Genomic DNA, 12,719 nt, shown 5'->3' on the forward strand with positions numbered 1-12,719 from the left:
ATTAACATCGAAGGTGATAGTTGATGGTACCAATCTTATATATGCTACATTTTCATCATACTTAAACATGGTGTTCTAATTCTCCGATTAAAGTTGAGGTTTCGATTTTTAATTTTCGTTTTTGTCTTTGATCCCGGCACAACCCTTATAGTAGTCCACAAATTTTTATTGCACGTCTCCTTCCATTTTCAAGAATCAAGATCTTGCGGCATTGTTCAAAGTTCAAACATATATTCGTTCAAAGCTAATGTTGATAGAAGTAGAAAAACACTTCAAACCTTGGATTATGCTATTGCTTTGAAGAATTTGTATGCTATTGTTTGAGCAGCTTGAAGCTTTTATTAAAGGGAAAAAGACTTCAATAAGTCATGAAGAGTTTGTTCTTAGAATCCAATACTGAATAGGTTGTTTTGCTGTGTTTATTTTCGGATGGGGCTTATAATTTTTCTTTTTGGGTTTTGTTTGTCTTTGTAATTCAAACTAATGTTAAAAAATTTATTACTTTGAGTTTGTGGAAACTCTTAAGATAAAATATTTTTGTTAAGTTAAAAGTTTGTTAGTTGGTGAGACTTAGTTAGTTAACCGGTTAAAGTTGAAATTTACTCTATAAATAGTGACATTGTAGTCATTGTTTATGTATCTTTTTAATCAATTAATATGAAACATTAGATATTTTTCTTTTGTATCAAGCTTTAAAGTTTATTTTCAATGTCGGATGCGTGTTGTTTGTAACATATTTTATCTATTGTTTAAGCTTTTGTTTCATATCATAAAAAATTCAGATGTGTGATTCTCTATAATCATTCATCATTTCTAAATTATATTTTATATTCTTTTATTTCTAAATTATATTTTATATTCTTTTATTGTAATACCTTATCATTTATATCCTTAAATCCAATTTATTTTCATCATTTTCGGTTACTTAATCTATCAATGCATGCATGTGACTATTGCTTTCACTTCCGGATACTAAACTTCTTTTTTCTGTAAAAAAAACACATTTTGGGCTCACTAAACTTCTTTATCTTCTAAACTTAAATATATCTACTAATTAACTTTTAAGTCACTCATCATTCCTTAATAAATTTGTTAACATTAATCTATTATCATGAATGTGTTCATTTAATTTCTCAATCAATTTGTAACATAAATTTTAAATAATCAATTCATTCATCTTAGTAACTGAATTATTGTTTATTCTAAACAAAGTACTGCATTCATCCTTTTTGGTAATTCATCAATTTTTACCATATTGCAATGACCACAATTTGCATTGTCAGTTTGCTGTACATAATATTGCATCAATCTTATATAAAATCAAAGTTACAACTTAGAAGAAATTGCATTTAAAATTCTTTGTGATTTCTTGCAAAATTCTTTGTAATTTCTTTCAGGATCAAATTTGTCGATTTAGATTTGTGTTTTTCAATTTCAAGTCTCTATTGAGACTTTCCAGTTTATATTTCCTGCATTGAATAAGTAAAATTGGTGTTCTCTTCAACTGTAAAAAAAAAAAGACCAACAATGTTGGGTAGCTACCATGGTAACATTATCTCATTTTTGAATTAATTATTTTTTGTGGTTTTGTACTATGATTTGGTTGTGCTTTTATATTTCATGTTTGATAAGTTCACATTTCATGTTTGATGAGTCTACATATTTTCTATATGACTATATGGATTAGTTGATGTGTAAATGTGAATGTGATTTAAGTAAATGGAAAAATGGTGGATTCAAATGGGCATCGATATTGCTAGAGAGTACTACTCCAAGACCGAAAAAAAATTCTATATATGAATTCTTTACTATGATAAACTTAGTTTGGTTAGTGAGCTAATTGACAACAAAATAGATTTAACAAACCAATAACACTAAAATAACTCTACTAATTTATTTTTATGAGTGTTAATTTTAATTTTACTGTGTATATTTTATTAGAATGAACTGAAACTTTAAGCTTATGTAATATTATTAAATATACAACAATGGAAATAAGATTTCTTCCATTTATACAAATAGACACTTTAGTTATGATTATAGAATATATTTCACTGTCATACCCAAGTTTGTTAAACTTGAAAAGTCTTCGAACATCAATTGTCGTTTGTATCTTTGTAAACGATTTTCATAATTTTAAACTTTTCGATATTTTAATATAATACATTGATAAATAGTTAAATTTTTCACTAAATCTTAGTTCTACGATATCAAAATAATTTTATATATCTCCAAACTCAACCTCTAACATGTTGATATTTTACGACATATCTATTTAAAATACGATTTTTCAAAAACACTTTTAACTCTATAAACAGTTTATAAATAAATTAAATTAATTTCATAAAAAAAATCCGCTAGTAACTCATCATCCGATAATTCTTAAGTTCGACAACAATATTACAATTTTTGCATCAATTTGATTCTTTAAATTAGTATTTTAAAATATTCCAAAAATCATCAATATATATTAGTCTATTGGAGACATGCTCAAATGTCAAATTTACTGATCCAAAATTATTAATATGATAAAAAAATTTCCACTTTAGAGATTGTTTTAAAATTTTGTTAATTTTAAAGATCAAATTATTTGTCTCAAGGTTTGAGGGATTGTAAAGGGCGTGATATTCGCTGTTATAAGAACTTACAATTCTTATTTGTAACTCTACTATAACAGCTTATTAAATGAAATAATCTTCAAAGAAAGCAGTCAAATGATGAAAAACAACCAATAATTCAAGAGACCAAAGTGTAATAAATGCATAAAATAAATCATTACCATCAAAATAACAACACATATATATAGCATACATCATACATAAACTTTCTACTTGGTATAATTTTCAATAATCAGGATCTCATTATACTCATCTATTATTCATAACATAATTCTCAATAATTGAACTAAAAAAAAAAACATATGCAATCAATTAATTTTCTTTGATCTCAACCTCCTTATCCTTCAATAGCATCAACTGAAACTTTTCCTTTTCCTCAGAATTCATAAAAGCAGTAACAGGAAATGACTTACCAATTCCCATAGGTGTCTTAAAAAACATTTTCTTTCCTTTAAAACCATCAATACTCATTTCACTTATACTCACCCAAACAAACATTTGCTTACTCTTAATTCCACTCATTTTCTTCATCTTGAATTTTTCAACATAAGCTGTGACTTCAATTGCATAGCTCACAAGTGTTTTAGTATTTTCAAAAAAATGTTCACTTGGTGCCTTTTGTTTCATCCAAACAAACCCTGTTTCTCTAACTCTTCCACATTCAGTAAGGTCTTTTAAGGGAAGAACACCTTTTGGAAATCCTAGCTCTTCTAAGAGTTGAATGGATTGGTTGTAGCAATTTTCTGAACCATACACTATTTCTGCTCCTATGCGCTCGTTTGCTACCATTGTGTTGTTGCTACTAGACATTGTAAGGAAACTAGAGAAATATATTATTATTAACTTTTAGGGATAACAATTAAACCGTCATATAATATGTATAAATATAGCTTTTGGAAATGAAGGGTGTTTTTGTATAGGAAGAAAAGTTGTTGGTGCTTAATTGGAAATTGAACTGAATTGGTTAGTTTGTTTTGGGTTGTTCAACTAATTTGTACCAACATTTACTGGTTAGTTGGTGGGATGTTTTCTTTACACACATGCATGTCTCTTGTAGTTATTGGGAGGAAGCAACATTGTACATGTTCATAAGTGGTCCAATGTACATCATTATTTACAAGATATTTGAAATTTTAACAATTAATCTATGATATATTTTCAAAAGTTCAAGTTAACGGTCATCTTAATCTTTGTGATTGAGTCAATTACTTCATTGACATTAGTTCGATAAAAAAAATGAACATATAGTTCAAACTCAACACGCCAAACCAACACCAATCAAAAAATACATAAATAATCGATAACTTATACATATGAGAATGTCGTCAATAATCGTTAAAATTGTATCTGAATCATAAACATTTGTAAAATTAGCTTCTAAAACTAACTATATACCAAGAAGATACCAAGTTTTACCGTATTTTCATGTCTCGCTTTTTTTTACTGTTTCAGTATTATCCTCATTCAACTGAATTTTCAAACCTTAATTTAAAAATCACAATGATCCAATGATAAAATAAATGTTAATGGTATTTAAAATCAACATTACACAACGAGTTACAATAGAAAAAGATGTTTACAAAAAGTGCTATAAAAAATAAAAAATGCTGACAGGCAAAACATGCCAACATCTATTTTGTAGCTAGTATACGTGTCATGATTGTAGAATTTTATTTTCTATATAAATAAAAATAAAAATAAAGCAAGTGAAGTTCTGAGTCTATATAGAAAACTGGTACAGTTAGGTGGATTTTTTTAGTTGAAAAATATGAAATAACCTACGTGGGTAGGTATGGATGTTGGAGTGTGAACAAATTTGAATCTTGTTTTGCTTATATATGTTTTCTTAATCAACATAGTTTGCTGTCTGATTGTCAAGACTTTATTGAATAACAAATGAAAGAGTACGAAATTTCTAAATTTTAAAAACACCTCAATGTTTCTGATAGACCCTTTTAAGAAGAGATTAACAAAACTAGGATTCCAAGGTAAGAAAGAAAAATAAAGAAAAATAAGAGAAACTAGCTAACAAAATAAAACATAATTTTTTCTTTATTAATTTGTATAATCTTAAATGTCTTAATAAAACTATATATATATATATTGAGCACATAGTGGGTAATTAAATAAATGGTTTAAAGACCAAAAAGTCCAACTAAATAACAATTAAAATAAATCTTAACTCAACTGACAAATATCGATATTTTGTCCCAAATTCGAATCTGATACCTAGTAGTTGTTTGAATTAATTATGATTTTACCATCTCTTTTAAGACAAAAATAAATAAATAAATAAAATAAAAGTTCAACTAATATAAATTCTACATCTAACATAAATATTTAAATCCTATTTTTAAATCTAATTGCATGATCTATCAGTTTCTGCATAAAAACAAAAACTAAACCTGCTTAAAAGCACTGTGAATAGGGATGAAAATGGGTTAGACCAAACCAGACTTTGATTAAATAAATTTGACCTACTTTAAAATTTTGAAATATGAGTCTAACTTAATTACTTGTTATAGGCCATTTTTTTAGGCTTAAAAGCATATTTTTTCATATCAAAACCTTCAAAGACTAATCCAGTCTATCAATCTACAAGTATACTAAATATTAGCCCTCAATTAATTTGCTATATCTAATAGGGAAATTGAAATTAAAAGACTAATACAGTCAAATAGGCCTTAAACCTTAAGTTAAGAAGCAGATTCTACAACGTTATAACAAGATCATAGATTTTAAATAAGTAAACAATCTCTCAAATTCAACCATAATACATTTTAGGTCTTACATAAGCCAGTTGAAATAGCAAAACAAATAAATAAAAATTTCATTATATAAAGAGGTCGGCCTGTCATACTTACTAGGTTTTTTGAAAAGGTAATATCCGACCTATATAGATAAATAGTTTTTTTTTTTTAAGTATAAGCTTGACCAAAGAGGTGTGGAGGAAAGATTGACATGTCACCAATTTTGAGTTCCTTACCAATTTATATTTCTAGATTTTTAAATAGATTTATACATGCAAAGAATGATGTAGAAAACCAATCAATTAACCAAATGTTGAGTTTTTATAAGAATGTCCAAATTTTAACTGCCCAAATACTATGTAAATGGTTTGTGTTTTCTAGATGACTTGAGCCTATATTTAGTCCTATTTGCATCACATAGGTTTAAGGCCAATCTAGACCTTAACCACAAATTTGATTCACCGAGATAGAATCTTCTCATTAAGAGACTGCCATATTCATTTCAGGGGATAGTTTCATTGTAATTCAAACAAGTACATCATTTATCTCTACAATTTATCAATCGTTTGAAAATGTTACCAGAGTCATTATGAAATTCATCAAGTCACCTGACAAATTAACAGGATAGTACTGTTAGCTCTTATCATGGAAGTTTTATTTAAAAAAGTATTTATTAATTAATGATCCAATGAACAAGGTACCAGTTGTGACTTAGTCTCCATCCCGATTCTGATAGAAATCATTTGGTCGAACGATGTTGACCTCCTCAAACTCATTATCATCTGGAAGCAATAGAAAAATATATTTTCATTAGGTTGTTTCGGAAAAACAAATGGCAATATAGTAATAATGCATGTACATCCAAAATGATCCTCTAGAGCAGATGATGTTGTCTAAATGAAAGATATAAAACAACAATGAGTAAATAAAAGGGATATACTTGTAAATATCAGTTACTTGAACCCATGTTAAAAGTTACTATTTAAGATATCAATATATAACAGCCATCTAGAAGACCTTCATGAATTTCTTCAATTAGCATTTTTCCCAATGAATGAGTTATGGCTTATCGTATTTAACATAATCCAATCAATATGTGAATTATTATTCCATCAAAACATTTTCAATTCTACGAAATCATCAGTCCAATCCATCAGCTGACAGCCGCAGCTGAATAAGACATCATGTATGCTTTTAAAAAAAGACATCATATATATCGTCAAAAATCAGATTTGTTCAAAAAATTAACTTCAGATTGAAAAGAATTGTTTTCATTCTTGTCACTTTCACTACTTTGGTTTCCCTAACCTCACAGTAACTCATAAGCCCATAACAGTCCCACAACAGCTTTTAGTGACTTGTGATACCATTATATAGTAGAAACAGGGAAGCCAATGGCAAACAAAGAGCTTCATTAAAGCCAAAAGTTTCAAAAACTATTATGTCACACAATTGACAATATTAAACAAATTTACAATTGTTACATAAGGATAAGTTGTACATTATCCTTGAAAAAAATTGAATACAACCTAAAGGCTAAAAATGTTTAAGAATAAAGATGAATGATGCTCACATGATACGAAAATGAAAAAGGAAGCACTTTTCTTGTTTGAGTGAACGGGATTAGAGATTTCTAAGTTAAATATCAACCAGGTTAAAATTATCTGCATTACAATTTTTACAAATAACAGATAAAAGCCTACATTATTAAGTTACTAATATTCCCAAAAGTGAATAAATTGTGCATCTCTGAATCATGTCAAAATAAAATTAGAGTTTCTTTTGTATCCCTAAAATATATTCACAAAATTCCAAGGCACTCCAAGAACAGATAACCTGAAACTACGCTAAAAAAGTTTGAGGAATACAGTATTATCTTTCTGAAACAATCCCTAATGATTGCAATTCCCCAATGGTAACGAAATTATTCAATATTAATCCATGAAAATCCAGGACAACCTGAACAGCCTATCGTTATTATCAAAAATCACAGAATCGTTCAAAGAACATACGGAATAGGAAATCTGCACACAATCGGAGAAATAAGAGAAACTGGGTAGGCAGGAAGGAAAAGGATAAAGAGGGTAATGATATATGTTTTACCTTTCTTCAAGGTCAGTGCAACAACAGCATCATTTTCAACCTAAAATGTAAAATACAAATGGAAATTGTCAACTTCTTGTGCATGTAAGTTGTATGAAAAGCAAGCCGAATTTTTTCAGGCTAGTTAGAAACTAAGAATAGATGAAAAAAGTCCCAAGAGTTGGATATATCCTAAATGGTGAAATTTTAAAAAGAATATACACATAGTACATCCCATAAAGAACTACGTAGTAGTGTACCTTTTGATCGGCCAGAGTCTTAGAGTCCTCTAATACTTCCCCTGTACTAGGTAGAATTAACCGTTGGTTATCAACTGGTTCATCAATGAGTTCTTCCAAATTCTGCTTTATGTCAAGAATTTTATCAGACGGCTTGCACCGGATGAAATATGTTGTCTTACTGCGTTTAACGCGAATGTACATTTCCTGTCAGGAAATGTTAGTTTAGATTACAGACCACTCCTAATTTCTCACAATGCATAACAGAAACATAAAACTAAATTAGCGCTGCAAAGAAGGATTTTTAATAGAAAACAGGGCAACAAACCCCATCTATATTATGGGTAAAATTAGCATTAACATAGCATAGAACATTGATCATTGCTCAGAGAGTATGTTGTATAGTTAAACATGTTAATCACAGCAGCAGATACCTCTTGAAATTAATGAATTTTAAAGAGAACAAGCAGTAACATTTTTAAGATACAAAGCAAGCTACATCCAACCAAAGTCATTTAATTTGTATTTGTTGAAATTATAGGATCTTCGATAAAAGGGAAGGGAAAGAAAGACTATGAATTATCAATATAGTTGATATGATTAATGATTATCATTTGATTATACCTGTTAAAATTCAATATATGTTTTAATTATTCCTTGATTGTGCAACATTCTAGGCTAATTGTTAGTAGTCCTAATCAATACAATTTCCTAGACATTGAAGTAATTATTGCAGCATCATTATAAATAGGAAGGTGTGTGATCTCATTAGAGACACAAGAAACACAAAAATCACATTTTTTACATGGTATCAGAGCAGACTCTGATTCTGTGACCCATCTTTGTGCTTCACTATCGCAGTCGGTGACAACAAATGCTATCGGCAGCACCACCTTTTTCAGTCTTTCAATTTTTCGGCTTCAAACAGTCATCTATCACCATCAACTCCGGCTGCCTTTCTAGCAACCAGCCACAACGTTACAGCTGGCCTCAAAAGCACCGTCTTCACTATGTGTTTTTCCAGTGAGTTTATTTTTTTCGTTCAAACACAGCTGTGCTTTACACCAGTTGTCACTGTTTTGTTCTTTTTGTTACTCCATTACAGTTGTGCCAACACCAACAGCCCCTTTTCTAGTGTGCATCCAAAACCAACAAACACCGTTGCGCAATCCTCCAGCGAGCACGACGGTGCTTTTTCCGTCGCCAACCGACATTGCACACGCTGTCACGCGTGTCTGTCTTCTCTATGTGTGGGTCCCACATGCCTCCACCAAAATATGTGCGTGAGAGCACATGCACCTGTCTCCGGCCCCCTTCTGCAGGTCTTTTCATGATTTGGTGATTTTTCAGCAACCTCTCATTTTTCAACTCTTCGTTCCACATTGTATATGTTGTTGTGAGAACTTAGTTTCAAGGACAAGGTACCATTTGCTCAGACAATCATTTTATTGCCACCGACAATCAACCCGGTGGTGACTCTATTCTCACAAATGAATCATATTAGTGGCGCCTTTTATTCTCTACTGACGATCAATCCGGTGGTGACTCTATTCCCACATATGAATCATATTAGTCGCGCGTTTTATTTCCATCGATGATCAATTCAGTGGTGACTCTTTCACACATGAATCTTTAATGGCGCCTTCTCTTTTCAAACTAGTCCAACAGTTGTCAAATATAGTTTCATTTTTTTGGTGATAAAATGTTTTGATGTAACAAGCTTAAAGCATAGTAAGCTTTAGCTTGAGGGGGAGTGTTAAAATTCAATGTATGTATTAATTATTCCTTGATCGTGCAACATCCTAGGCTAATTGTTAGTAGTCCTAGTTAATACAATTTCCTAGACATTAAATGTAATTATTGCAACATCATTATAAATAGGAAAGTTTGTGATCTCATTAGAGACACGAGAAACACATAAATTACTCATATTTTTACAATACCAAAAAACTAAACACTAACCATTATTAATACTAATACCAAGACTACAAATCATAATTTAATAGGGAAACAAATATGGCTCGATAGATCAGCTGGACTTGAGGTTTTTGGTTTAGGTAGGTAGATTGGTGAAAGGGCTTTGAATGGTGGTTGCTTCACAAAAGAACATGCCGGTAGTTTTTCTAGTGGAGGCAAACAAAGACAAAGGAGATTTTGAACATGTCGGTATGGCAAATGTCTTTCCCCATAGGATGGGGTAGCCAGCATGGATCAAACAATACTATAATGCCTTACAACAAATGATGACTAATATCATCATATCATTTAAATAAAAAATCTTTTTGATAGTTTAACTCATAATTTTCTTGGTCTCTAATGAGATCCATGAAGAGAAAGGGCAAAGGGAAGCAACACATGGGAAGGGAAAGACCAATAGTTTAGTGCGGGCATGAGAGGAAGGAGAAGAAAGAAAAGAGAAATGCTAAATTGTCAGAGTTATTTACTGTCAAGAGAGAGGGAATATGTCAGAACAACTATGTTGTCATCCTTCTTTACTAAGATATCATTCCTTTCTTACTTAAATGCAGTGTTGTCAATTGCAGATCAAAGAAAATAGCAGTTTGTTCAAATTCTGCTATGTCAGAGCACTGCCATATCGGCTATTTGGCAACACTTTGTACTAGATAGCATATCGCAAAACGATAGCGATTTGTTCAATTTCCACTATGCTATAGCAGTTATTTGACAACACTGCTTAAAGGTAAACACATATCTTAATTTAGAAAATGATTAGTTGTGGGTATATGCAAACTAACCACTGTAGTTATCAAGTTTAATTAGATATTGAAGGTAGGAACAATAATAGCAGAAGTTCAGGAGCTTCCTAATTTGGCTCCCTTTTACTCAATATAAGAGCAAATAGAATCGTTCTAAACAATAAAATATGGGAAATACAGTCTTCTGACATGGTACCAGAGCTCCTGCATTTGTGGGAAATTGTGTCAGTGTTACAATGGCCTAAATCACCATTTTTTCCGATGTTTCAGGGGCCTGCATTGCCACATTTTGTCCTTCTCATTTTCCTGCATTGCAGATTACTTCCTCTCTTTCCATTAACAATACTGAAACACTTGAACCTCTACATGTCTGAAAATAACACCTCAATGGCTCAATCAATACCCCTGGAACCATGTCCCTGACTGAACATACTGGAGTTTTCGAATTGCTACCTGTTTTTCTGAGCTTGCATTGAAAAGGGAAGTATTACCTCAAGTGGCTGTGGCATCAATATGACCAAACCCATATAAAAGGGAAAAGCAAATTAAGCCATCTCATTGGATAAAGGTCCATTTTTTGAGGATCCAAACTTTCGAGGGATGAGGAAGATGTTGTAGTAATATCATGGCTATGGAGTTTAATGGTGCCTGAGATTAGTCACTAGTGCATGTTTCTGAAAACTGCTAAAGAAATCTATGACAGTTGCAAATAAGTTTTTTAAGGTGGAAGATGCTAACCAAATTTAAGAAATTAAGATGAAGATTTCGGCTACAGAACATGGGGATCATTCATTGCAGATTATGGTCAAAATTTGTGGCCAGTGTTAGGCTATTACAGAAACATAAGATTCAAATAGTAAGGAGATACACGGAGAAAAGTTGGATTTACAAGTTCCAAGCAAGACTTGATAGTGAATTTTACCCAGTAAGTAAGAGTTTAACTGTTGAGTAGAGACTCATTGTCGTCTGATAGGACGTCATTTACTAAATAAGAAGAAGGAGAAAGTTTACAGATTGTCCAGACAATTAGTCAGAACTGTTAGAGTTCAAGGTAGTCGAATGAGCACTAAGGATTCAGGATTGTTTACTCTTTCTTTCCTCAAGATCATATTGATCCATAGGACTTTCGCAATAAAACTCCTATCATTCTTCAATCTTTCTCCACCTAGACTAGTTCAAATACATAAAGAATGCACTTAGCACAAATTTTGGATATGTTAATTACACAAGTCTAAAACCAACTTAATAACACTGGGATTTAAATAGGATACGAAACATCTTCAAAAATCACCCTAACATCACTACCAATATAATATAAAACCAATATATTTTTCAGCTCAAGCACTAAAACACAGTAACCCTATTTTAACAGTCAATTTGAAACTATATTTCATTTCCAAATTCCATCACCCTTCTCCAAGTAGTCTCTTCTACTCTATGTAGCATTGACACCTCAAATGGAAGATGTGTCCAATGTCCAACGCATGTCGGTCTCAAATACCGACACATGTACAATCAATCACTTCTATTGGCACAAATTATTACTGATATTTAGGCGTCAATGCTAATGTTGTGTGTCAATGGTTTATAGCTTCTAGCACTAGCACACGCACTTAGACCCTCTGTTACATAACATCTTTGATTGAAGGTCTGTCCTAGTGTCCGACACGTGTCGGTATCAGACACTGACACCTTGATTACATTCGGTTAATTCATTATTTCAAATTATTACTGGCGTCGTGTTATGTCAGTATCCATTTTTATAGCTTAGACCTAATTTTCACATGTACACAGTAGCTTAAACAGGAGCACGCAAACTCCAAGACATTCAATTTCCTCAATCCCAAGACATTCAATTAAATTAAATTTTTAAATAAACAGTAATTAATTAACAAAACAGATAACAACGATTCAAGAATAGTGTGATGCAGAGCACATACCATTTGTTATGGTTGGGGTGTTTCTCCTTCTCCTTGGGAAAGAAACTCGAGAGTTCTGCAGTTCACAAAATTAAATTAAAGATTTTGAAAGGAAGATAATTAGAAATCTGAAAAATTTGAATTCGAAATCGAGGTAGAGAAAAAGTTTTGTTACCCGGGAAGGGAAGTGGTGTGAATAGCTTGGATGTGTGATTTGAAACAAGTGTTCTTCAATTCATAAGTCTCACTTAACGCACTGGATCGGTTGCTTACGCCAATGACCCTCTCCAACCTGCTCTACCCCTTTCATCTCACATTTTATTTTCACTACATTATTATTATTTTTTATTATTATTATTATTATTATTATTATTATTATTATTATTATTATTAT

At 31.2% G+C, this 12,719-nt stretch overlaps 2 protein-coding genes across 2 annotated transcripts; both read right to left on the minus strand.

Moving 5' to 3' along the window:
• Positions 1-2,750: 2,750 nt before the first annotated feature.
• LOC101503249 (uncharacterized) lies at positions 2,751-3,548 on the minus strand. Its single transcript, XM_004488141.4, has one exon. The coding sequence runs from the start codon at positions 3,426-3,428 to the stop codon at positions 2,931-2,933; it is 498 nt and encodes a 165-aa protein (XP_004488198.1). The 5' UTR covers positions 3,429-3,548; the 3' UTR covers positions 2,751-2,930.
• Positions 3,549-5,670: 2,122 nt separating this feature from the next.
• LOC101503565 (uncharacterized) lies at positions 5,671-12,641 on the minus strand. The gene is given in 8 exon segments (XM_004488142.4): positions 5,671-5,914; positions 5,916-5,976; positions 6,070-6,080; positions 6,083-6,150; positions 7,472-7,511; positions 7,711-7,896; positions 12,347-12,401; positions 12,501-12,641. Coding segments are annotated over 7 exon segments (390 nt in total). The 5' UTR covers positions 12,350-12,401; positions 12,501-12,641; the 3' UTR covers positions 5,671-5,893.
• Between the last annotated feature and the right edge of the window lie 78 nt (positions 12,642-12,719).

This window comes from Cicer arietinum, chromosome 1 (genome assembly GCF_000331145.2).
Source record: "Cicer arietinum cultivar CDC Frontier isolate Library 1 chromosome 1, Cicar.CDCFrontier_v2.0, whole genome shotgun sequence".
Taxonomy (NCBI): domain Eukaryota; kingdom Viridiplantae; phylum Streptophyta; class Magnoliopsida; order Fabales; family Fabaceae; genus Cicer; species Cicer arietinum.

What these genes read in the sequence shown, in the direction of transcription:
- LOC101503249 (XM_004488141.4), bottom strand. Translation starts at nt 3,428, where the DNA reads ATGTCTAGTAGCAACAACACAATGGTAGCAAACGAGCGCATAGGAGCA.